Below are 27092 nucleotides of genomic sequence, written 5' to 3'. Positions count from 1 at the left end.
CTACAGCTGTAACGGTTTCTGCACGCCCAGGTTCGAATGCGCAGGCAGTTCGGCGGGTACAAACTGCACGAAGACATCGGATGCAGCAGGTCTCACCTTACTCGCGACCGAACGCGTCAAGCGCGGCTCCAGCTGTTACGGCGACTCTAAGCAATACAAACAACGTTCCCGTCATTGTAAGTTTGGCCACCGCACCTTTCCCAGTGCAGGTAATGCCGACGCCCATAATTCTTTTGCATCCCGGGTTCGGATACCAACACCCACTACCCCTGGGTTTTAACGTCCCTCATGGCGGTGTGGCTTTCCCCCTGCAAAACACCAGTTTCATTGTACAGTAGCAAGTAACAACATTAAGACATGGATGTGCCCAAGCTGCTAGTCAATAAACGGACGTTTAACTACCTACTCTTTGTGGTTTGTTTCTTTTCGCTTCAATCATTATCTCCGAAGGGCAAGAGCAGCATTTTCATTACAACCGGGCGACGAACATTACGGTGCACGGACATTTCGGTGCATGTCGGTGCGCAGCATGTCGGTGCAACATGTCGGTGCGCGGACAACAGGGAAGAAAAAGAAAAAAGAAAGGCGTTGGTAACTTGGCGTACTTCCGTAACTACTTACAAAAAAGAAAGAAGAAAAAGAAACAGACACAGTACAATTATTTCAAATTATTTATTTCTGTACGAGGAGTAGAACAAGCAGCAACATTTCTTTACTTTTTGCATACTTCCGTAACAACTTACGCAGGTTTAGCAGTTAATGCAAATAAATAGCAAAAAAGAAACAGAGGCACACACAGTACAATTATTTTAAATGATTTATTTCAGTGTGAGGAGTAGAACAAAAGCAGCAACGTTTCTTTCCTTTTTCATGAGCTGAGACAATATTCACGCATAAGAGCGGAGCGAAACGTCGAACTGGCCAAAAATTTGGTAATGTAATGGCACATCCATGAAGCATAATCGTCAAAACTACGCAGTATACTTGCGTAACTACTTACAAAAAGAAAAAAAAAAGAAGCACACAGTACAATTATTTTAAATGGTTTATTTCAGTGTGAGGAGTAGAACAAAAGCAGCAACGTTTCTTTCCTTTTTCATGAGCTGAGACAATATTCACGCATAAGAGCGGAGCGAAACGTCGAACTGGCCAAAAATTTGGTAATGTAATGGCACATCCATGAAGCATAATCGTCAAAACTACGCAGTACACTTGCGTAACTACTTACAAAAAAAAAAAAAAAAAAAGAAGCACACAGTACAATTATTTTAAATGATTTATTTCAGTGTGAGGAGTAGAACAAAAGCAGCAACGTTTCTTTCCTTTTTCATGAGCTGAGACAATATTCACGCATAAGAGCGGAGCGAAACGTCGAACTGGCCAAAAATTTGGTAATGTAATGGCACATCCATGAAGCATAATCGTCAAAACTACGCAGTACACTTGCGTAACTACTTACAAAAAGAAAAAAAAAAGAAGCACACAGTACAATTATTTTAAATGATTTATTTCAGTGTGAGGAGTAGAACAAAAGCAGCAACGTTTCTTTCCTTTTTCATGAGCTGAGACAATATTCACGCATAAGAGCGGAGCGAAACGTCGAACTGGCCAAAAATTTGGTAATGTAATGGCACATCCATGAAGCATAATCGTCAAAACTACGCAGTATACTTGCGTAACTACTTACAAAAAGAAAAAAAAAAGAAGCACACAGTACAATTATTTTAAATGGTTTATTTCAGTGTGAGGAGTAGAACAAAAGCAGCAACGTTTCTTTCCTTTTTCATGAGCTGAGACAATATTCACGCATAAGAGCGGAGCGAAACGTCGAACTGGCCAAAAATTTGGTAATGTAATGGCACATCCATGAAGCATAATCGTCAAAACTACGCAGTACACTTGCGTAACTACTTACAAAAAAAAAAAAAAAAAAAAAAGAAGCACACAGTACAATTATTTTAAATGATTTATTTCAGTGTGAGGAGTAGAACAAAAGCAGCAACGTTTCTTTCCTTTTTCATGAGCTGAGACAATATTCACGCATAAGAGCGGAGCGAAACGTCGAACTGGCCAAAAATTTGGTAATGTAATGGCACATCCATGAAGCATAATCGTCAAAACTACGCAGTACACTTGCGTAACTACTTACAAAAAGAAAAAAAAAGAAGCACACAGTACAATTATTTTAAATGATTTATTTCAGTGTGAGGAGTAGAACAAAAGCAGCAACATTTCTTTCCTTTTTCATGAGCTGAGACAATATTCACGCATAAGAGCGGAGCGAAACGTCGAACTGGCCAAAAATTTGGTAATGTAATGGCACATCCATGAAGCATAATCGTCAAAACTACGCAGTATACTTGCGTAACTACTTACAAAAAGAAAAAAAAAAAGAAAGAAAAACACAGTACAATTATTTTAAATGAAGAGCGGAGCGAAACGTCGAACTGGCCAAAAATTTGGTAATGTAATGACACATCCATGAAGCATAATCGTCAAAACTACGCAGTACACTTGCGTAACTACTTACAAAAAGAAAAAAAAAAGAAAGAAAAACACAGTACAATTATTTTAAATGAAGAGCGGAGCGAAACGTCGAACTGGCCAAAAATTTGGTAATGTAATGACACATCCATGAAGCATAATCGTCAAAACTACGCAGTACACTTGCGTAACTACTTACAAAAAGAAAAAAAAGAAAGAAAAACACAGTACAATTATTTTAAATGAAGAGCGGAGCGAAACGTCGAACTGGCCAAAAATTTGGTAATGTAATGACACATCCATGAAGCAAAATCGTCAAAACTACGCAGTACACTTGCGTAACTACTTACAAAAAGAAAAAAAAAAGAAAGAAAAACACAGTACAATTATTTTAAATGAAGAGCGGAGCGAAACGTCGAACTGGCCAAAAATTTGGTAATGTAATGACACATCCATGAAGCATAATCGTCAAAACTACGCAGTACACTTGCGTAACTACTTACAAAAAGAAAAAAAAGAGAAGCACACAGTACAATTATTTTAAATGATTTATTTCATTTCTTTCCGTTTTCATAAACGTCGAACTGGCCAAAATAATACATCCATGAAGCATAATCGTCAAAACTACGCACTATGGTTTGCAATCGCCGCGTCATCGGAATTTAGGTTACCGGCCAGTCTCAAGGTCGAGGCTCAAAGTTGGGACGACCACACGTGCCCTTACCGAGCGCCAATGTAGCGCCATCTCTTACGCGAGAGCAGAGGCTTCAATGTCGTAGCTCTACCGGAAGAAGCAGACGACAGCGGCTCACATATCCCGATCCGAGCGCTACCGATGCGCCATCTATTAGGCAAGAGCAGAGGCCGCAGCGCTCCGCCTCCCGAGTCCTCCTATTGGCGCGCCATTTGGGGGCGGAGCCTCCCTCGCTCTTGGTCAGCAAAGTCAAGGATAGTCTCTCGGACGATATCGTTATCTGCCCTGATTTGTTGAAAACGGGAGGTGTGCACCTTTTTTGTGACAATTCTGAACATCATCAGTATCACAAAAAAGGCGTATGCCTCCCTTTTCAACAAATCAGGGCAGATAACGATATCATTCGAGATGATGGCTGGCTAGGAGCGTGCTATGCGGTGAAGATCGTTTTTAAGAGTGTATATATGTAAATGTGTTCTTATATGGTCACACAAGGATGTTCCTGGAACGTTGGTGGTTGTCTGGGATAGATCTTTCCATCTCGTTTCTTGTTGAGCTCAATGAGTTGGGTTATTATGAAGGTGTTGTAGCTTCCCCTCAGATTCTTTCTAAATCCTTGTTGGGCCTCGCTATAGGTGTTATGCTGTTTGCAGTAGTTTTGGAGGCGGGCGTTTATAATGAACGCGAAGAGTTTGTATACGTTGCTCTGGATCGCAATTGGGCGGTAGGACTCGATGTCCGAGCTCTGCTTTCCGGGTTTACACAGTAGCCTAGTCCGCGATATTTTCCAATCGTCCGGAATCTTTTTCGATGCCAGGATCTCGTTGTAGCAGTGGCGCAGTGCTTCCAGCGTTGTTTCCTTTAACGTTTTCAAGAATTCATTCGGGATGTCGTCCGGTCCCGCCGCCGCCTTTGATTGGAGTTTTTTCACGTGTAGCTTTAACTCTGTTAGAGTTATAGCGTCATCTAGTACCGTCGTAGCTTGATTATCCCTTGTAGTGCGCGGGTCACTCCTTGTTTCATGGTCTTCATTACGTGGTGTTTTCTTGCGGTTAGACAGTGTTTCCTGTATGGATGCAAAGTGTTGAGTAAGGTACTTCTTGACGTTCTTAACTTGTTGTCCTCTATGTATTAACTTGATTCTGCCATTCGTGGTGTCGTCCTTTTCTTGTAGTGATTCAATGTATCTCCAGAACTGCTCTCCTCCTTTCTTTCCCGATGTCCGAACCATATTTTCCATAGCTGTATTGTGGGCTTGAATTTTTTTTGCCACAAGCTTCTTTACCACTTCTTTTTGTCGAACATACTGCTTCCATACGGTCTCTAGCTCTTCGGCGTTCGCCTTACTCTGTATCAACTTTCTGTGTTGGCGGCTTAAAGGGAGAATCCGCATAAGGTCCCTTCCGAGATTTTCGAATATTCGTCACCTTTAGCCATCAACGACCATGCCTGTAAAATATCTCCTTCGAAAACTGAGTCAAACTTGATAAAAATGATTTTCTTCTATGACGCTCGGTGACAGGGTAGTGCGAGCCAGGCGAGCCACGAGCGCTTTTCTGCAAGCAACACCGAGCGTGATGTAAGACGCGAGATATCCCGCGCCGTCCGCCTTGCTTTGCTGTGTGTTTTGGCAGTTTTGACGAAGGAAATTTTCCGTAGCAATTGTGTTCGTTACGTCGCACACTGACCTTACACCCACCACGATGGCCGGTAAGACATGCTGTATAATCAGTTGTGGCAACAGGTCGGATACAACAAGGGACGTAGCATATTTCCAGTTTCCGACGGCTAAACAACGTCACCTGCGGGCACCTGCCGGAGACACCGACCGCACGTGCACCTGCAACATGTTTCATATTACGCGTGCACCCGTGGCACATATACAGGGTGTCCCAGAAAACGTGTCATTGAATTATAATAAAAAAAACTACGCCACCTAGAATCATGCGGTCAACAGCATTTGTTTTTATTAGTTTTTGCCACCTCCTAATGTGAATGTCATGTACTCCAAGTTTAATTATGTAAATATTTGCGAACTGAGCTCGGAAATTTGCCAAGTAAAGGTCACTTTTTTACCCCACCAATATGAAGAGCGTGCCGAATACACTCAAATTCATGATAATTCGCAGTGATATTCACGAGCTATTCCATCGGAAAAAATAGCCGAATATCATGCTTTTCGGAGCACCGGACAATAGCGCGCGATGACTTTTTGAGCACAATCGCTCTCAGTGCGATGAAAGGAGGTTCCGAAGCCAGCCCACAGAGTGATAGTAGAAAAAGTAACAGTTCCTAAAATTGGGAGAGGGAAAGCAAAATCCCAGCGAAAGTCGGACATGATAAGCCGTGCCTGTTTTATCTCTTTCTGCGATGTCGGGGAGGGCTGGGTTTCCAACCTCCTTTCGTCGGACTGACAAAGATTGCGCTGAAAAATTCATCGTGCGCTATTCTGTGCGACCTCCGTAGAGTATGATGTTCGGCTATTTTCTCCGATGGGATAGCTCCTGAATATCCCAGTCAATTATCATTAATTTGACTAAATTAGACACGCTCTTCACATTGGTGGGGTAACAAAGTTACCTTTAATAGGCAAATTTCCGACTTAAGCTCGCAAAAATTTACATAATTAAACTTACGTTACACGATATTCACATGAGGAGGTGGCAAAAACCCAGTAAGAACAAATGCCATTGACCGCATGACTCTAGTTGGTGTAGTTTTTTTTACTATAATTCAATGACACGTTTTCTGGGACACCCTGTATAAGAACGTGTGACAACCTATTAGAAACTCATCATTAGTTACTCCGAGTTCGACAGCCTTCAGTGTATGGGTCCGAGGCCTCGGTTTCAAGCGACGCGCGCACTGGTAGGTCCGTCGGATTTGCGAGTCGTTGTGGTTTATGGTGACGGTCAAGTCATTCTCCTCATTAGAATAGACGTCTGAATCGGGCTGAAGTCCCGTGGAGTTCTATTCTGATGCGGAGTCGGTTTCCATGATTGCACGTTGAGCGTAACTTGCTTCCTTGCGTCTTCAATGCAATACAACACATGGGAATCACGGCAGACGAATCTCGCGACTGACGTCACGGCGTGGCGCGCTCCTCGATTCCGATGCCACCGCCTGCTCTGAGAGTTTCGGTTTCGCTTTATCGTTTTCGCTGTTTATAAATTATACGCGCACGTTTATACGAAACGGAGGCTGTTGTCAGCATCTGGGGGGTGGTCTCTGCTGAAATCAACTTTCACTTAATTTTGGGCACAACCGTTGCGGATTCTCCCTTTAATGCCCTTCGTTCTTGGATCGTTTCTTCGACTTCTTTGTCGAACCATAGGTGTCTCCTCCTGTCTGTGTCCAGCCATATGTGACCTATCACATTCTCAGCTGTGTCTTTTATTACGCGTACCAAGTGTTCGTAGTTCATTTCGTTTTCGTCGTCCAGTACTGTCTAATATTGTTGTAAAGGACTCGATGTTGTCGTCCTGTTCTATGTCCACTGTCTTCTCCTGATCCGTTTGTCTTTTTTCATACTCTTCTTCTACTTCTTAGTCCGCCTTCTACTTTCAGCTTGAGCCTGTTGTGGTCGCTGGTACAGCTGAAGTATTTAGACTCATCTATATGTAGGCTTCTAATTCGGTATCTCCCTTCGTTACACGGCTTGTTCACTAGTATATAATCTATTGTCATTTGTTGAGTTCCTCTGCTCCAGGTGTGTTTCCCTGTGCAGTTTTCCATTAGGTTTGTGATCTTTAAACTGTTTTTACTGCACAACTTCTTAACGTAGCAACTTCTGTTTTCTCTTCCACCTAGTTCTGCGATGTGCTCGTTGAAATCTCCCACTATTATGATTGGGCGTGAGGGGTCTGTGCTTGCGAGGTCTCTATTTATACAGCTGTAGATACTTTCGTTCCACGTCGCATGTTCGTTCCTAGTTGACATGTATACAACGCCGATTAGGAGTTCGTTGCTGCCTTCGGTTGCCGATATCCACATATGCTAACTCGGTTTCTGTTGTACATGATTCCGACGCCACCACCCTTTTTCTTTCTCCCGTGACTCTATTTGTTCCGGCCCATCCCCATGAATCCTCTAGCATCGGGTTTTCTTCATTCCGGAGGTGTGTTTCGGTGACTACATATATGTCGACGTCTTCTTCCTCGGCGTTTGCTTGTAGCTCTTTCCACTTTAGTGTACGTGATCCTTGAACGTTTAATATCCCCAACGTAATGATTTCATTGCAGTTCCTTTTTTGTTTACGTCGGCGTCTTCCTTTGTGTAGTGGTTGTCTGCGTGTCGATGCCTCCTTTTCGTCGTTTACCATGACCACGGAGGTGGTGGGGGGCGGGACTGTCTATTGGTATGGGCTGTAGACCTCCTGCGTCGGGTAATGGCCCCATGGTACTCTCGCACTGTTCGTTTTCCACGTTTGTCGGTGTCTTCTCCACGCCATGAACGGTGACTTCCGGTACCCTTGTTGAGTCCCGTTGTAGTAGGCCGTCCTTGTGGTCGGTGCCCTCTTGCCATTTGCCGGCTGTTGGTGTCGTTCTGAGGGCATCTCCGTCCTTCTCCCTTTCTCTAAAAAAGCTTTAGTCCGCTTGGCAATTTGTAGCGCTGCAGCCTCACTTGCCGCTCTTGTGTAGTGTATGACGTTGAATGCATAGTTGATTTTTTTTGCAATCCACCGCATATCCACAGGTTCCATGTTTGCGTGTCGTTCCGTTATTTTCTTCATCATTTCGTTCAGCTCTTCGATGTCTCTCTGCATTGCCTCTCTAGTGGTCAGTTGTTGCGTACAGACGTGTCGGGGAATTTCCTTGCGAGGTTGTCAATCTGAGTCGTTATTTCTGTGAGTGCCTTCTTGTTTAGGCAATCATTTAGCATCGTGTGGAGAATGTATTGGCGTCTGGGTTCTCTTGGGTTATTGCCTGTGTGGCTTCCTCAATTACCTTTCCAGGCTGCGGTATTATTTTGAATCTTCTGTCTTTTCTCGTCATCTGCAAGTACCCACGTTTTATGCGATTTATGTTTGAATCTCCAACAACGATCACTTTTCTGCAGCTTGACGGTGACTGTGTAGCTTGAGTAGCGCCGCAAAGTTTCAACTGTGCCGCGTTCTTTTCGGCCGTCCTTTCGGCATGGGTGTCGGCCTGTTGGTGCGCGTGTCCTACTTCTCTCTTGCTGCTTTTGTGCGCTTGGCTGCGGCCCTGGATTTGCTTCGGGATTCAAGGTGGGATTATTGTTCGTACTGTCCCCGTCTTCCCGGCCTACTTTCGTAGCCTGAGCATACGTTTCTTGTCGTCCGCCATTTTCTTCCCGTATTTTTGGCCATTTGTCTCCGTTTGTGACCTGTGCTGCAACTAAGCTCCCTATGATCTCTTCGGCTGTTCGTAAGGTAGCTTGTATTGCCTCGTTTTCTTTTTCTACTGTGTTTACCCTCAGGGAAAGTGATTCAATGGTTTGTAGTTGAGTTGCATTTTGGTTCATGATGTGTCTGACCTTTCCCTCGAGTAGTTTAATCTCTTCGGCTGTTCGTAAGGTAGCTTGTATTGCCTCGTTTTCTTTTTCTACTGTGTTTACCCTCAGGGAAAGTGATTCAATGGTTTGTAGTTGAGTTGCACTTTGGTTCATGATGTGTCTGACCTTTCCCTCGAGTAGTTTAATCTCTTCGGCTGTTCGTAAGGTAGCTTGTATTGCCTCGTTTTCTTTTTCTACTGTGTTTACCCTCAGGGAAAGTGATTCAATGGTTTGTAGTTGAGTTGCATTTTGGTTCATGATGTGTCTGACCTTTCCCTCGAGTAGTTTAATCTCTTCGGTTCTGTTTCTCTCACGTTCACTTAGCACGTCTACAATACACTGTAGGCTTTCGAATTTCCCACATATCATGCATTTGAAATTGTCTTTTGCCTGTTGAGCTCCGCCGATGTCGTCGAAAGGTGTTTCGTCTAAAAACATCCAGCGAAGGCACTATCCGCACTGGATGTGGTAGTCTTTCTTTCTGGGCATGCTTGTATGGGTGATTCCATCTCAACTCAGGCAGGGTGGTCCGGACACCATCACCGATTTCCCTTTAAAAAATATATGTTGTACCGCAACACGCATACACACAGGAGCAACAAATATTTTGGTTCTATGTGTTGTGGTCCGCCCGAAAAGAATTCCCAAAGAAATTGACTCGGCGACGGAGCTTTCTGACGGAACGACTTTGATATTTTATTCCTCGCCATCGGACGGTCTCAAACTATTGATTTTTTTTTTTGCACAATATGTCAGGTACGACTTTCAGTGTGTACAAACAGCACCGCCCACTTGAAAAACACTACAGAAAATCTCATAGAAACATGGCATTCTCTCAGAATTTCCTACAGAGGATACAGATTCGCATACATATTCTCACAGGCACATCAATGAGAAAATATCCTGTGGGATAATTCAGGGTCTGGCCTTGCGATTTCTATGAGAAAACAATTCATACAGGACTGACTTCTTTTCTCACGAACCTCTCTCTTTTTCTCTTCTTTTCTCACGAAATTTTGAAGGATATTTCCTTGTCGGATGAACATGAAGCAAGAAATGACGGGCCGCAGAGAGTGATATGTCGTCCGTGTTGGAAAGTAGTTCGTGCGATTTCCTATGTTTGTGAATAATCCCTGTTAGGTAGAAGTGCCATGGTTACTCCGTTTTGTCGTTCCTAGGGAAACTATCAATTTTATAACCCATTATGATATTCCATCGTACATTAGTGGAGGCAGTGGAGGCGTTTGTTCCAACCGCCAGCAAGCTAGTTAGTCGGCTTTGAAACGAGGAAGCGCATGGACGCAGCTATGCATCTCAAGCAAATACCGCCTGACATTCAGGATTTTCGTCGCATTTGAGGTATGTAGCACGTGTGCGTGTCGTATATAATTGTCGGTGCTGTGTATTCCCATTCTTTATGAGCCTTTACCCCTGTTTGCAGGTATTTTGTGGGTCGGAAGGTAGAATGCTGCGAGATCGTTATAGCAACTGTGCTTTGAGCAAACGGTATGTTACATATTTCTATGCCTATCTCTCACGCACACACATGTTGTTGTAACCGTGCTTTTTGAAATGCTTTTTCTTCTAGGTTAAACTCGTAAGAAGCGGGAAGCACGCATTGGATGCGAGTTCGTGGTCGTAACCCATTCTCGTCTCGACGAAGTTGGATGGTGCTTTTACGCAAGAAATCCAACGCGTTCCCAAGGTGCAAAACATGAACTTGGCATAGTCACATGAAGAAATTTTTTGGTCGTCGCATATTAGAGATTTCAAGTATGTGTACAATGCATTGAACGCTTTTACGGCAGTGTGCATGGATGTCGCGCGGATGCCATTTCAAAAGTACATAAGAACTGATTCAAGTTCCTTGGTTTATTATTTGTGTGATATCTAGCGATGGCTTGATTCATCTGTGTTTCGTATTGAAAGCTTCCCAAGTGATCTCAATAAAGAATGGAAAGCACAGGTGATGGATTCTGTGGCTCTTATTCTCCTGGTAAGAAGTCTAAAGGAAATCCTGTAAGATTTCTGTAAGAAACTGGGGAAGGGGGGCAATTCTGAGAGAATGCTTTGTGAGAAACTCTGTGAGAATGTCCAATTATCACACATAAAATCTCTTAGAATAGCGCAAGAGATATTTTGTGAGATTTTCAATAGGGCGCGGTCAAATCTATTTTGATCTTTAATTAAAAATCGCCAAAGTTGCAACAAAATTCACATTTTGCTTATATTTGTCCTTACGCTGTACTCCTGCTATATACGCCATCGAGATATATGAGGTACCACTGTGTAGGTCGAAGCGTGCTCTTTAAACTGGTGTCAAGTTTACATGTCTATACCTTGCCCACTTTCATCAAGGCGGTGTAGAGTACAGCTATGTTTTCAAAAATGGTGTTTTTTGGACTCTCGTTTCTCAAAAAACCCACCTCCGATTTCCTTCATATTTTGTAGTTATATAACCCAGGCTATGACCTACATGTGTTCGCAAAATGGAAGGTTCCCTCTCAGCACAACTCGGGATAGCCCTCAACAAACGTGAAGTGCGAAGCACACGATGTACACGGTACACCGCGACCAGGAGAATCCCGCCAGAGAGTAAACAGGATTATTGGCGTCTGCTACTGCCGACGTCTCCGGCTTTGAATGACAGAGCTCAGGATGCAGACCTACCGCAAATCCCATCCTAGCAATATATTTGGAGCCTTTCTGACTCGTTTTTCCCACAGTCGAATCTCAATGCCGTTCACGTGAAGTTCAGCGACGTTCTGAGTCGGTGGCTTGTGTTTCCGACATGAATTCCAAGTACAGTATGGATTGCGTGTACTGTGATGACTGTGCGGTGCTGGTAGCTATCTCAAGCAAAAAAAAATCAAAAGAACTACGCTTTTGTTATCAGAAACAAGTTCGGAATGCCGGGCAGAATGATGTCTTGAACCGTGATACCATCAAAATGTAATAATCGCGTGCAATAAAACATAACTGTACACTTTTTAAGCATCTAGTCGTCAAGAAATGGTTTATTTATATAATTTTTCTTTCAGAAAAACGATAATACAGATCACGAAGCTTGTAAGGGATAACCTGGCTGGCCGCCGCCGTTAATGTTTCTTTTCAGAAGTTCTCTTGTTGTTCCTTGGAAACTCTGGACATCTTGACAGTGACGTGTCCATCTCCTTCCACGTTTTTCGTCCAGATATGGTAAGACTGGATTCCAACAGCGGTTCGCGCTGTCTTCCGTTCTTCCTTCTTTGAGGTCCGATACGTTTCTAGGGAACTTGTTTCTAATAACAAAAGCGTCGTTCTTTTGATTTTTTGGCTTAAGATGGATACCATAGCACCGCACGGTCAGCGCAGTTACACGCGATCCATACTGTACTTGGAGTTCATATCGAAAACACAAGCCATCGACTCAGAACGTCGCTGAACTTCACGTGAACGACATTGAGTTCAGACTGTGGGAAAAACGAGTCAGAAAGATATAATATATAATTGGGTGTTTACGTCGCGAGACAACTGAGATCATAAGTGACGCCACAGCGGTCGGTCTGTGGACACGGCACCCCGTATTTAACGTCCCTCGCGGAAGACGGCGTGTTTAAGCAACTTGTACCCTGCCACCAAGTTGCTGGCGCCCTCGGCCGGGTTCGAACCCGTGATCAGAAGGCGAACACGCTACCGACTGAGCCACCGAGGTCGGTAAGTCGGAAAGACAAAATATATTGCTGGGATGGGATTTGCGGTAGGTCCGCATCCTGAGCTCTGTCATTCAAAGCCGGAGACGTCGGCAGTAGCAGACGCCAATTATCTCTGGCATTGTTCTCCCGGTCGCGGTGTACACTGTGTGCTCCGCACTCCACGTTTGTTGCGGGCTATCCCGAGTTGTGCTGAGAGGGAACCTTCAGTTTTGCGAACACATGTAGGTCATAGCCTGGGCTATATAACTACAAAATATGAAGGAAATCGGAGGTGGGGTTTTCGAGAAACGAGTCCAAAAAATCCCATTTTTGAAAACATAGCTGTACCCTACACCGCCTTGACGAAAGTGGGCAAGGTACAGACACGTAAATTTGACATCAATTTAAAGAGCATGCTTCGACCTACACAGCGGTATCTCATATATCTCGATGGTGTATACAGGGTGTCCCAGAAAACGTGTCACTGAATTATAATAAAAATACTACACCACCTAGAGTCATGCGGTCAACGGTATTTGTTCTTACTGGGTTTTTGCCACCTCCTCATGTGAATGTCGTGTAACGTAAGTTTAATTATGTAAATTTTTGCGAGCTTAAGTCGGAAATTTGCCTAGTAAAGGTCACTTTTTTACCCCACCAATGTGAAGAGCGTGTCTAATTTACTCAAATTAATCATAGTTGACAGGGATATTTAGGAGCTATCCCATCGGAACAAATAGCCGAACATCATGCTCTACAGAGGTCGCAAAGAATAGCGCACGATGAATTTTTCAGCGCAATCTGTGTCAGTCCGACGAAAGGAGGTTGGAAACCCAGCCCACCCTGGCATCGCAGAAAGAGATAACGCAGGCATGGCTTATCACGTCCGACTTTCGCTGGGATAATGCTTTCCCTCTCCCAATTTTAGGAACTGTTACTTTTTCTACTATCACTCTGTGGGCTGGCTTCGGAACCTCCTTTCGTCAGACTGCGAGCAATTGCGCTCAGAAAGACATCGCGCGTTATGGTCCGGTGCTCCGAAAAGCATGATATTCGGCATTTTTTCCCGATGGGATAGCTCGTGAATATCACTGTCAATTATCATGAATTTGAGTGAATTCGGCACGCTCTTCATATTGGTGGGGTAAAAAAGTTACCTTCCCTTGGCAAATTTGTGAGTTCAGTTCGCAAATATTTGCATAATTAAACTTGGGGTACATGACATTAACTTTACAAGGTGGCAAAAACCTAATAAGAACAAATGCCATTGACCGCATGATTCTAGGTGGCGTAGTTTTTTTATTATAATTCAATGACACGTTGTCTGGAACACCCTGTATAGCAGGAGTACAGCGTAAAGACAAATATGAGCAAAATGTGAATTTCGTTGCAACTTTGGCGATTTCTAATTAAAGATCAAAATAGAATTGACCGGTGCTGTTTGAGCACGCTGAAAGTCGTTGTACCTGACTAGTTTGGGACCGTCCGATGGCGAGGAATAAAATGTCAAAGTCGTTCCGTCAGAAAGCTCCGTCGCCGAGTCAATTTCTTTGGGTTTTTTTTTCGGGCGGACCACAACACAGAGCCAAAATATTTGTTGCTCCTGTGTGTATATGTGTGTTGCGGTACAACATATATTTTTTAAAGGGAAATCGGTGATGGTGTCCGGACCACCCTGCCTGAGTTGAGATGGAATCACCCATATATACTCTCTTCGGTCGTGCAATAGTTTACATGAAAAGCACTGACCTTATCAAGCTTGAAAAGTGCGCCAGTCCGTTTCCGTGGCTGCCAACATGTGGAGCCCTCATTTCACGTCAGGGGGCCACCTGATTTGGAGCGATGGAGATGATTGGAGTAGATGCCGACCTGCAGGCCAGGAAATGCGCTTCTCAAGTGCGCTTTTTCAGTTTCGGCTCATTTACAGTTTTTCTTCAGTTTAACAAAAAGTACTTTTCTAATTTCTTCTCCGTGCATAACTGAAGTGTTCTTCTACAGTTTTATGTGAAGCACGTCCTTCTAGCTTGTTATCGCCGTTGAAATTTTTCTCACTGAAATATGTGCACTTTCAAAGGATTTCCGTGATTTTAAGATTTTTTACTACATCTAAATCGCTGAGAAAAGAGTTCAGTTTTTTACTATAGGTAGTCCTGATGGACTTTACACCTGCAGAATTTGGCTTTGTTAGATGCTGTAGTTGTTTTACACAAAAAGTCAAAGTAGGGCAAATTTTGAAGAGTTTCCTAGAATTCCCCAAATCCTAAATTTTGCTGCAGACTACTGAGACTAGGTCAGTAGGTGGCATGATCCTTTTAGAAAACACGTTTAAATTTTGAGCTTCTTCGGTGCAGCAGAACGCTCGCGACACGCTTCCACAGGGGATATGGTTTTTGCGCGCAGCGCATACTGCAGAGCCCTCTAGCGTTGGAACGCGGCAGTGTCTGAACTTTTTTCGTGAGAATCGGCGATGGTCCAGCAGCATCGCTGGATCACTTGTCGTAGAATGCACCAGTGATGATTTGACCCACACAGGAAATTGACTAATCTCTAATTAAATATTTGCACCATCATTTATTAGCTGAGCTAATCTGCCCAAATGCTGATTGCTCCACAATATTGTGCATAAAACACACTATAAAACAGTATGCCATAAATAGCAATATATAACACAACACAATTAAAAATACTTGTTGGTGTCCAATACTATAAAATAAAACAACATTTTCCTCACTACTATAAATGATCAAATACACTGGAGCTTTGGAGTGGTGAAACTTTCACTTTCTTGCAGCTTGGAGCAATGAGAGGAATTGAAGATGGTCTCTTGAATTCTTTCTGAAAACGAAAACAGATACTAAGACATGTGCCACCATGTGATACAACCTTCTAATACACTATGTGAATTGAGCCATCGTTCATGAAAATGTCCATCTGTACACTCAGCCATCCCGGATATCCATTATCTTATAGATAGGGCTTCTGGTTTTCGCCACTTTTACATAAACTTGGTGGGTGTTTATAGGTAGAGGTGAGTGTGGTTACCCCATGGGTGGGTACAGAGACGTATCAGCATGCCTCCCTTTTTCTTTCCCAGGCACACATGTACCTCGCAAAGCCGTGCACTCCTTTTCGCACAATGGCACAAAAATTTCAAAAATCACGCAACAGCTATGACACTATTAACACTGCGAGCTATACTCGCAGACAGCAATCATTATCATTTCTATGGCAGACACATGCTTCATCTGTTTGCCTCCTTTGAACTCCACACTATTTTGGCTGTCATTGTCTCTCTAACCAGGGCTAGCCTTAGAATTAGAAAAAAGCCTTTGTTAAGATTCGCAACAAGTGAATCAGTAGATAAAATTCGAGGTGTACCATGGAGTGTTGTGTGAAACTAAAATGTAGCAGAACGGCGGGGTGCACTTTCTTTGTTTTTGTTGTTGTTGCAGTGCCCCCTCAGAAGCTGGATTACCCGCAAATAAGCGCAAGTGTTTGTCTACATTCTCTAGGTGGACCCATAATTGACAGCACACAGTGAACCAAAAATGTTATACATTGCAGCGAGACCAGAGACTATGGAGTTAACAAAAATGGACGCACTTATACACAAGGTTTTTTACTGTCAGGTATCATGTCACGTCACTGTCATATCATTATGTCATGTACTGGTCAGCAGCTGTCTCGCTTGCTTCTTTCACTGTCCAAAATGTGCCTCTAACTGCATTTTATTGGATGATTATGAATGACACCTTAAAGGAGCACTGAGGTGACCCCCAAATTCTTTGGTGCAGAGTGTTCACCTATGAATAAAATGAGTTCCTGTGAAAGAATCATGAGCACAGGTGACCTACAGAGAGAGGGCTCTGTTCCGCACACCTTTGAAAAACCCTTCTCTTCGTGAAAAGAGCGCAGAATGAGAGGATGTCGTGATGTATGCTACTCTCCTCACGGGACCAGTGACGTACAGCAGCACCAAGCATGTATAAGCGGCGCATGATCTGCCAAGAAAAAGGCAAAGAAACAAGGCACGGAGCCTTCACCAGGTCACGAGAGCATCGTGTCGGCCATCCTTGCAGACAGTTAGAAACGTTCCTGGGGCAACTGTTGTCCTAGCTTTGCTAGGAGATGGTCACAAACTGCACTGCAATGTCAAAACATTAGTACAGTGCAGCGAGTAGGATGTGTGTGTACAGCCATGCTGTTTCTGGCAATCACGTAACTTTGTTCCATTTTACATGTTGCTGTATTTCCAAATGCATTGCTGGCAAATACTTGTGGTATGCCCGTAGAAAGCAACACAATGTGTTCCCATCGCCACTAGGCCGGGCCTAAACAAACAATTCCTACAAAGTTTTTGTCACTAAATGTTCATTACATTGTCCATTGTGCATACAACAAAAGCCATACAGGGTGTTTGCTCTAACGTGTCCAGAAATTATATTTTAAGCGAGCGATAAAGAAAAGCAAGTGGTACTTTTCTGCTACTTAAGTAAGAAACAGGTACTGCTTCACTAGTAGCACGTTTTTTAGTCAAGTAGCCGAAAAGTAGCGCTCGTTTCTCTTTTATCGCTCGCTTTAAATAAAATTTTTGGACACGTTACAGCAAACACCCTGTATGTTTAGTGTTCATCCCAAGTACTTTCCTGTAAATGTTAGGGTGGTTAACAACACTGAAACAAGAGGGATGGGGCATCAAAAATTTCCTGGGTGGATGTAATTGGCAACATCATTAATAATGAGAATTTGGGGTTCTATGTTGCGGGACAACCATGTAATGATAATGTATTCTGCACGTCAACCATACGTCTGAAGCACACCATATTCCTTAAACTTGAGACTCCAGTTCTGAGAAAGCGCAGCAGTACTTAATGTGAAACTACAGTAAAACCTTCAAGCTGGACACTTCCCTACCCCAGCAAGCTTCCTATGTCGGACAAGAGGTCGTTGCACCTATGCCAGACCGCTTCCTGTCTCGGAAATGGGACAGGGTGTAACCTAGGCGATGTAGGTTGTTACCTTGTTCTGGTGTTACCTCTTGTGTTCAGCTCTAAACTGCACTGAACCAACACTTAACAATGCTCAACAATTATCACTTGAGAAAAAAAGAGGTTTTGGACAAGCAGAAGGGGCAGCACAATGGGGATGAAACCAAAGCTTTTGATAGGGGTAATAAGACGTGCCCTTCAGGAATATGCACATCAGGAATTAGCATTCCTTGGCCGTAGTCATTCCTGATGTGCACAGCTTCAGTCACAGGTTGAAAAAGGTGGCCGGAAAATACAGGATTCTGGTCGTCTTTCGGAGTGTGGGGAAACTCGCAAGGATGACAAAAAGAAAAGGAAACAAACTCTTCGGCCTGTCAAGTCAACAACCACCAGAAAAAATTTAGGGTCTGCGCAAAGGAAGTCATCTATGAGATCCCCATGTCCTGTGGTGTGGTGTACGTGGGACAAAGAGGCAGGTGCGTGAGTCAAAGGATCCATGAACACACGAGGTCCCTTGAGAGCGCTCCGCTATTGTACATCAAACAACATGCAACGGATTGCGAATGTGATGTGCAGTTCGCAGACACCTTAACTGTCGCACATTACAGAGCTCAACGAAGCAGGACAACACCCAGACATAATAACATAAGATAACACATAACAGATAACAACATAAGATCAACAGAATGGAGTCTTTCCATAACTATGAAAGAGGCACTGCTTGCGTCAGCCAGGCCTCCGTCGCTCCTTCAAAACAAGAGCTGGGCTACTCCTGGGTTCCCCTCAGTTTCTCTGAGGTTAATTATTCCCTTTTGTCCCCCATGTCTTTGACCCACCTTTACCTGTTTTCTGCGTTAAACCTCGACATCAGTTGTTAGTTCGAGCTCGTCCTGTACTGTCGTGTGTTTCTTTCACTCGTTACATCGCAATGCACTGTTAAAACCAACTAGCCCAACTTTCTACGCTAAGGAACTTCCACAAGCATCAAGTTGAATTTTGACATTGGCTTGGTTAAACGTGCAATGCAAAACACGGTTCAAAGCAAGATATTTTTAGTGTAAAAATGTCTCCATTTGACATGAATTTCACAAACAATTTCAACAAACACGCACACTATAGCAACACGATGTGTTTTCCTTATTGTTTTTTAAACTCGATTCTTTAACTTGGACAACCCCTAATTTTGACTGCACCGCAAGTGTCCGACATAAGGAGGTTTCACTTATTAGACCTCACTTTGGGTTTACCTTGATTTGCAAGATATATCTATTTGCACCAGTGGCATAGCCAGGAATCTTCTTCAGTGGGAACCTTCTAGAGTGGTGGAACATAAATCCTGGCTGACCAGTGCCTATGTGCACAATACAAATTGACAAAGCGAGCACTAGCCAGTAGTTATCTGGTCTGTCAAGGGCTTCAGCAAATCTGTATGAGCTGACAGTAAAGGAAAGGCACTACGCTTACTACGTTTCAGAGAGGAAGTTGAGGTCCCTGAAGCGCACCCACTTGCAAAGCCCCTGACTTGCATCACACTGCCTGTCGTCATATTCAGAATGCAGAGGATTACAGATGGTTAACTAACCTTTTTATCAACCGATCTGAAGACAAAGTTCTTAGTAGTAAGAGCTCCAGTGTTGTCAACATGCCTGTTGACCTTCAATCGCTCAGCAATCCTAGTCAATGCATTGCTGCCCATCCTTAGGAAGGATCCACATACCACCTGCACATAAAAAGCAGTCTTGTTGATCAACTGAAGCATCTACCGTAAGTAGATTAGCCTCAATAGTTTTATACAGCAGACTATGAAACACTTCTAAATAATAATTATTTGTGGTTTTACGTCACTAGACAACTATGGTCATGAGCAATGCCACAGTGGTCGGTTTGTGGATTAATTTTTACACACCTGAGGGTTCTTTAACATGCACTGAAATCTCAACACACGGCGTACCGTATTGTACATCCCTCGCGGAAGACATCGTGTTAAAGCAACTTATACCCTGTCACCAAGTTGCTGGCATTCTAGGCCTGGTCACTTCTGATTACTATGTGGCATACACATTTTCAATTCAAGGAATTCAGATAATAAGACTAACAATGGCACGCTTGTTTAAACAGTTTGTAGATGTCTTCTGATCATACTGAGAAAATCTGCAACGTATTTTCGCATAGGAAACAAAATAGCAAAATGAAGATAAAATTTACACATGCACGATTCAGGATTTAAAAAAGGATAGAATGAATAGATATAAAAATGAAATGAATAAAAAGTTAATAGAGAAAAAATTCCCTAATTAAACAGTTAATTAATGAAGGTAATTAGTAATTTTGAAGTTACACTTTCTTCGATAGGATGTCCACCAGGCTATATAACTCAACTGCAGAAACGACATCTATGCTACTCTCATAGCTTTTTCATAAAAGATCTGCAAAGGATTACAAAAAAGCCCTGTATAATCACGTTTATGGTAAACTCACTGATTATTTAGAAACGTTTCACGGTGCACATCACTTAACATTCAAGGCATTCTAGGGCCTAGGAGAGTTCAGTGAACTAGCAGGTCCAACTTACACAGCATGTTGATCCCCCAAGACCTTTATGTCGCTTATGAGGTAGCATTTCAAACAAGTGCAACACTATGCACCTTGTGGAAAATTTATATGTACAAAAATTCATGCAAAGCAGCTAGATATCAGCCAATTAAAACATGTCCAGACCCGCCAAGTTGGGGGAAATGGAATTAGGGAGACTCCGCCGAAGGGGGGAGGGGGGCTTCGCTACGGATAATTCGAACTGCGCGGCCGCGCTGCCGCTGGCAGCTAGCCAGGGTTCAAACTACGTGCCACAATCGAAAGATGTTTTCCTCGGCTGTCCTCGGCTTTTCGCAGCTTGGCTGAGCGTGGAGCTAGTAGGCCCTCTCCTGCTTTCTCCCAATCAGCAGACGTCACCAAATTCCCCCTTCTCCTCCTTTCCCCTTCTTTGGGGAAGGCCATATGTCTCGTTTCAGAATCTTGCCTGCGTTGCTGTCATCGCTTCATGTGCACAATGTCGATTGTCAATCGATCAGTCACATTGTCGATTGTCGCACAATGTCAATGTGTATTAGTTCACGAGTATTGAGTGCGGCGGTAGTGCTCACTGCGTTGCACTTGCTGGTGCACGCGTGAGAACAGGTCACTAGAGCAACGACTGCAAACTGTTTTTGCCACTATGGATTTCTTGCCCAAAGTTGCGCAAGCGTCGATGAAGACAGCCTACAGGAGTCAGACCTCAAGGCAGAAGAGATAGTTCCTGCAGCCGTGCGTGACGTGCTCCAAGATGTTTGCTTCACTGAGTTCATTGATGCAGACAGTTCCACAGCAGTTTGCGGTACTTTAACAGACGAGATGATAATTGCGCAGATCTCAGTCAGAGACAAAACCGCAGAAGATGGACATGCGGACAGCGACGCGAATGAGGAAGGGGAGGAGGTGCCACTGCAGCCATTAAAAATGGAGGTCATGGCTGCACCAAACATCGCACACCTTTTCATCAGCTTCGAGGAAGGTCAAGACGAAGCACTACGGCACGTGCGTGCACATGAACAAAGCTTGACCGTGCTTTGTTTTAACAGTCAAAGGCAAAAGTCAATAACTGATTTATTTCACAAATTAATTTTTTGACTGTTCCTCATGGACTCCTGGCCTCGCATGTCTGTTTCTTTGTCTTTTGTTAGTTCGAACTTCGTTTAATTCGAACTTTTTTCGCGTCCCCGCAGGATTCGAATTAACAAGTTTTTACTATATTAGGCACACCAGAGACAAAGAAGAAATAATTCTATATTCTTTTACTGCGTGCATGTGGGCATCTTCTTGTTTGGTTGTCTCCATGTGTGAGGGAACTCTCGTTATTTCCTATTATATTAGGCACACCGGAGGGAAGAAACTACAGTAAATCTACAGTAGTAGAAGTAATTCTACAGTAAACCCCCGATAACTCGAAGTCGTAAAAAACTGAAAACTTTTCGAGATAAGCGGGGTTTCCAGTTAAGCGAACAGCGAAAATTACGTTGCCACGATGTTACCACAATGCACTATGTTATGAAACGTTAAAAAAAGCGTTCCTACAGTAAAAGGGCTCGTAAACGATTCCGAAGCCATTTATTTTTTAACATCATCTGAGATGGAATAACTCCGTAATAGCAATCTACTTGGCATTCGCGTCTGGGAACAAGAAAGCATCTTCAAGCATTTCTATGCAATGCATGAGACGCTCCATCCCAGCACGTCACTACCGTGGGCACTCTCGACGATTTCAGTTTCACTCAGTTAACCACTACTGGAACATCGCCGTCGTAAAGCGCATAGTCCCTGATGTTCAAGTCCTCTAAGTCACTCTCCCCACAACATGCGAGGCGCATCACGTCGTTGCACAATTCATCACAGCCACTGAACTAGTCTGCTGGCTCCGGTATGGCGGTGGAAGACCAGAAACCCGCATGAACGAAACAGTTCACGCTAATGGCTCGACGAACTTGCTGCCAGGCCTTTGATAAGTGCCACCTTCCGCTCCAAAGTCAGGGACTTCTATGTGCGTTGTTCAGCCATCACGCCGCGAAAAATGAAACGAAACAGGGGTCGGATTCACAAAGAGCTCGTGCGACGGAATCTGTCGTAACTCCGTCGTACGGGAAAGTTACGACGAAGTGTAGATTCACGAAGGGCGCGCGTCGCAAAATCTTCGCAGCTTACGGCGGAATCCTGCGAGAGCTCCCGAGCCGTCTTACGAAGAAAAATGGCGGCGTTATTGGGCAGCGGTGGATTTGGAGATGGCAAACAAAGACTCCATAATACGCGTCAACGCATTGCACTTTGCCACAGAACCTTCGAGACCATCCCCGAAGTGACATTGAGGCACTTTTTCGCTTGGTAACCTTCAACAAATGCTTCAACTTTGTGCTCCGTAAAATCGGGTCGCAGGGATTTTTCAAGCATCCCCTACACCCCGCTAAGACACCCCCAACACCCCTCCAAATTGTCTGCAAAAAAGGCAAACGAAGCCATAAAAGCTGCAAAACTGAGTGCCACACACCACTTACAAAACACCCTCACCCACGTCCTCCCCGAGACTAACATACTGGGGATATATTTGCTGTGTCATCGAACGTGTTTCGCCTGTGATTGCATGGTATCCATTATGGCTACCGAAGGACCGAGAGCACGTGCAGTAACAAAACATTTGGGGGCGAACAACTTCGTCTTCTTCTAACGGGACGACTCTTATTGGTGCGACTACAAATTTTCGTCATCGTTACCATAGTGAAAACATAGTCTCGCACCCGTTGCGTGTTTCTCTCCTGGTTGCATGTGACAATTTCCTCTTTCTCATCAAAGGGTGTACCCTCTCCACTACGATAGCTTTTTGAAAAGCGCTTACGACGCCGTCGTACGCGCGTCGCAGGCTACGACGTCTTAGCGCATCTTAGCGTAACTTACGATCGCGTTTGTGAATCCGACCCCTGAGACGCTCGGACGAATGCAGAGGAGGAGGAGTGACGTTGGGTGGAAAGGGGAGTGCGGTCTGCATGCCACAGCTAGCGGCGCGTGAGTCAGACTGAAAGGCTTTGACCTTGACCTAGCCTGGTGGACCGAAGAATGCACATTATCAGCCGTAGGTACGCTGACCTACCGGTGATGGAATTTCGAGATACCCGTACACAGGCAAAAAAAAAAAGAAAAAGCTTTGTCTTAAAAGGGCCCTAATACATAGGAAGCATTGGGACAAGGATAGGGACGCAAAAAATATTCGAGATATGGGCAGAGATTCGAGATTCGCATGTGGGCATCTTCTTGTTTGGTTGTCTCCATATGTGAGGGAACTGGTTATTTCCTGTTATTAGGCACACCAGAGACAAAGATGAGAGCATACTGCACAACCCCTATATTCTTTTGCTGCGTGCATGTGGGCATCTTGTTTGGTTGTCTCCATGTGTGAGGGAACTCTCGTTATTTCCTGTTATTAGGCACACCAGAGACAAAGAAGAATGAATGCTATATTCTTTTGCTGCGTGCATGTGGGCATCTTGTTGCTGTGATATTGTTTGTTGTTCGCTAATCACCTTACACAATCACTCACATCGTACACCTCTAGGGTGGTGCAAGCAAAATGTGGGGGTGCAACCATGGGTCCCAGCAAATACAGCAAAGAAGCTAAACTTGTGAAAGACGGCAACTGTTCCGCACAGTTTGGACAAACACTTAAATCTAGAATCTGTACAGCATATTGGTTGAAACTGATCGTGGTAGAACATGCTGAAGACAAGGACTGACATGGACAGCAACATCATCACGACAGCAATATCATTTAAATCTGGGAACGACAAATGACGGAGCTTATTGGATGCTTGGACTGCAATTATGAAAAATGTGAAAATAGGGAAATCAAACAACCTTTGACATCTGAAGGCACACTTATAGTAACACAAGTTCTCCCACAAACCTGTAATCATTGTTCCAAGTTAGCTGGGGCACGTACTACAAAAGGGGTGCATATCCACGATATATCATCTTGGAGCAGTACACCTCCCTAAGAGTACCTGGAAATGCTATATTTCACAACCAGTGAAGGCTCATTATTACTATTGCTGGGATCATGCTTTGACATGTCGAATCATTTGAAATCTGGGTTAATTTGTGCCTAGTACAGAAGGGACCCTCTTTCAAGTAACGTAGTAGTGGTACATATGTCGTGCGCACAAATTTTAACGCGTAGAATTCAGTGGTGCAGCACACAATGTGGCGAGGAAGACTACAGTGCAATGTGAATAGCTAAAAAATATATTGCAAACTCATATTTTTCTTTAATTATCCCTGGTGTCATTGAGGAATTGATTTGTGTGATTTGATTCTGTACTTCTGCTTGAGCTTTTACATCTTATTTGTTGTTCTTTTCCCTGTGTTTTCAGCAGTGCTCAGCTTGGTACCCTTCATGTACCTGTGCATGAGATTTGTCCTTAGAACTGAACATTGTGTTCTGCATGAATGAACAGATGGACATTTTGCATGCAGTTACATGCTGCACTCATACAATGGGCAAACAAAGACGGGTGATTTTAGTGGAAAGTGCAGTACAAGATAAAGAAAGGTGATGACACCCACGCCAGCGGAGCGTCCAGATAATGTTCGCTTTCAAGGAGGAGGAGGAGGAGGAGGAGTGTCGTTGGGAGGAACCCGAGAGGTCTGCCTGCCTGATTAGGCGGCATGTTTCTCGGGGAGGGAAAGGTGGTGGAGAGGAGGAGAGGAAAGGGTGAAGTGGAAGACCGAGCGGAATCCGCTCGGGGGGAGGATAGCTGCGTCCATGGGCCGACTTCAGGGGAACTGTGCCGGCATACGCCTATTACACATCTGAGGGAAACCCAGGAAAAACCCCAGACGGCACAGCCGGCCCGCTTTCAAAGCCCCTCGCCTGATCGCCATTTCACGGTGCGTAAGATAGCTGCCGAGGCAAAGAGCCGAAGACCCTTGCTTGCAATGCCGGGAGAGGCGAAGGTCACCTTTGGCTGTCAGGTCAGTCCTACTGCGCACTGTGAGATGGCAATCAGATTAGGGGGCTCAAGAGACTAACACTATCTGGACGCGGCCTTCACATGGCGAGGCGAGGGAGTGTCATCACCATAGGTCGGCGAATTCACTCATGATGTCCATCACCGACATCATTCACCATCACATCACTCAGAATGATGTGATATTGAATGATAGGCAATGATGTTATGTGATGTTGAGTGAAGTTGAATGATGGGCAATGATGTGATGTGATGTTGAGTTTGATGTTGAATGGTGGGTAATGATGTCATGTGAATTTGAATTTTATGTTGAATTATGAGCAATGATGTTATGGTGACAGTGATGCTGAGTGACGGGCAATGATTTGATGCTGAGTTTGATGTTGACTTATGTGCGACGATGAGATATTGAATGTGAAGACCCTGCGATGGGTTTTTCAAGTTGAAATCTGCGGTTTAGGGTGTGGGGTTGACAATAGTTGCGGGTGGGTGCATACAACTGCCCATAGAAGTATGCATTGCAAGTATGCATGACTAGACAGGAATATTGTACCCAATTTTCAGCGTACCTCATGCCCTGTGATAATCTGAGCTTAACGGTAGTGGCGGGAAGGATTCAGTTGTATGTGTGACCTTCCTTCTGGTGGGTGGTAGGGAGAGGGAGTTTGCAGTTCACCGTTATGGTCAGGCTTAGGAGTCGGGGTCTCGGTCGTTTGGGCGGAGCTGCACTTGGATGAATGACAAGGAGCAGGTGAGATGGGCAGACCTTGGCGCACTCACGCTCTTAGTTTTGCGTAGCCTCAGAGCAGGTGTGGTGTTGTGGGGATGGCAGGCTGTTATATCGGATGTATCATGTGTGGGAGGGGAAGGGCTTGCCGTTCAGCGTTCAGAGTTGGGGACTCTGTGGTGCTGCACCTGGATGGCATCCGTAAGGGACAGAAAATGAGGGTTGACCTTGGTGTTCTCGCGTTGTTTGGTTTGCATCGCTTCAGAGCAGGTGCATTGTGGAGGCTAGCTCCATAGCATAAAGAAGCGGCGCGTTCGGGCTGATAAATCGGTTATGAAAATCAGTCTCCTGGCACTCCTTCCTTTTCTTTTTATTACTGCTGGCAAGGAAACATTCCTGGTGTCTGGGTGAATGAGCAAGTACATGGAAAAATAGGACGGGTATTGTGCAGTATCAATTGCCAGACGTCGTTTTGGGCAACTAGAGCATACCACACCTCCGCCTTATGATTTTTTCTCAATTTTTTACAAAAGCAGAATGCAAGCATGAATGAAAATTGTCCAGGGGAATGTGACATGAAACTGGGTTGCATAATTTTGGATTAGAATCACGTGTACTCTGCATTCGTACAGCCGACAACCCGGTATATTATGCTAAACAGCGTCAGGACGCAGCCCCAATTTTTCATTGCACACAATTTTGGTTTTGTGGTTTCGTTATCCGAACTTGTCTTTTGTTTCTGAGTAAGACGTTCAGAATTGTTTTCTGTCAGTAACATCCTAACAGGTTTAGTACAGAATAGAAAACAAAGTGATGACTGTGATGGTCCGCAGGTATGGTCGGTGAACTGTATTCGGCACGTCAATAAAGTCACTGCAAGAGAGACGACTCATATAAAAGTAAATAACTGTAGAACGATTCGGCCTCACGTACAGTGTGCTCTCACGCCTGGACATTTAAACACTTCGTGGCAATAGAATTGGTATATTGACACTTCGAACTGCCGAAACCGTTGTCCGGCCTGACCTTTCGAGTGCCGTCGAGTTTTTCATACACTCCGGTTCTGGAATAGGATCACAGATCACGACTATCCCAAAGGAACTGCGCATGGGTGCGCGGGTTTCTTCCAGGTTTAGCATAGAGCGTGTTCACGTTGTTCTGCCGATGTCGTATAGACGATATTAAAAAAAAACAAAAAAAAAACGATGCTTCAAGTCGAGAAAGCCCTTTTAGGGTATCAGTGCTCAAAGGGATAGCAGGCCCACGTACCGCCGAACTAGCGGATGCACGAAACATGCCGCCAAGAGGGTTCGCACCGATTGAAGCAGACTGTGAGCGGTTGAATGTAGAACCCAGTGCAGTGCTGCGTGGATGGGAATCGGACTAGAGCCCTGCACCATCCGCGGATGGAAGCGGATATCCGCGGATATCCGCAAGATACTTGCGGATTCGGATGAAAATTCCGAACTT

The 27092-nt window shown here is 44.3% G+C and overlaps 1 protein-coding gene and 1 long non-coding RNA gene across 8 annotated transcripts in view; one reads left to right on the top strand and one right to left on the bottom strand.

The window, feature by feature from the left end:
* The first annotated feature begins 8359 nt into the window (after positions 1-8359).
* Positions 8360-10657, top strand: LOC135397851 (uncharacterized). 3 transcript variants are annotated; one of them, XR_010423804.1, is made up of 4 exons: positions 8360-8405; positions 9919-10051; positions 10134-10198; positions 10281-10657. It is a non-coding gene; the product is annotated as an uncharacterized LOC135397851 (long non-coding RNA). The 3 variants fall into 3 exon arrangements; XR_010423802.1 differs by lacking the exon at positions 8360-8405 and adding an exon at positions 8443-8570; XR_010423803.1 differs by lacking the exon at positions 8360-8405 and adding an exon at positions 8835-8858.
* A 4260-nt stretch (positions 10658-14917) lies between these two features.
* The window catches only part of LOC135396537 (claspin-like), a 144418-nt gene continuing 132243 nt past the window's right edge, over positions 14918-27092 (bottom strand). For 3 of the 5 annotated variants that reach the window (XM_064627570.1, XM_064627572.1, XM_064627571.1), the window contains 2 exons: positions 18937-19074; positions 14918-15201 (listed from right to left, as the gene is read on the bottom strand). In XM_064627570.1, the coding sequence (XP_064483640.1) occupies positions 15100-15201; positions 18937-19074 (240 nt within the window). In that variant the 3' untranslated portion in view covers positions 14918-15099. Of the gene's footprint in view, positions 15202-16245; positions 16511-18936; positions 19075-27092 lie in introns of those variants that run through there. The other 2 variants (XR_010423421.1, XM_064627573.1) reach the window with 2 other exon arrangements.

This window comes from Ornithodoros turicata, chromosome 6, assembly GCF_037126465.1.
Source record: "Ornithodoros turicata isolate Travis chromosome 6, ASM3712646v1, whole genome shotgun sequence".
NCBI lineage: Eukaryota > Metazoa > Arthropoda > Arachnida > Ixodida > Argasidae > Ornithodoros > Ornithodoros turicata.
Note: the sequence above shows the minus strand (reverse complement) of the source record. Positions and strands in the feature narration are given on the sequence as shown.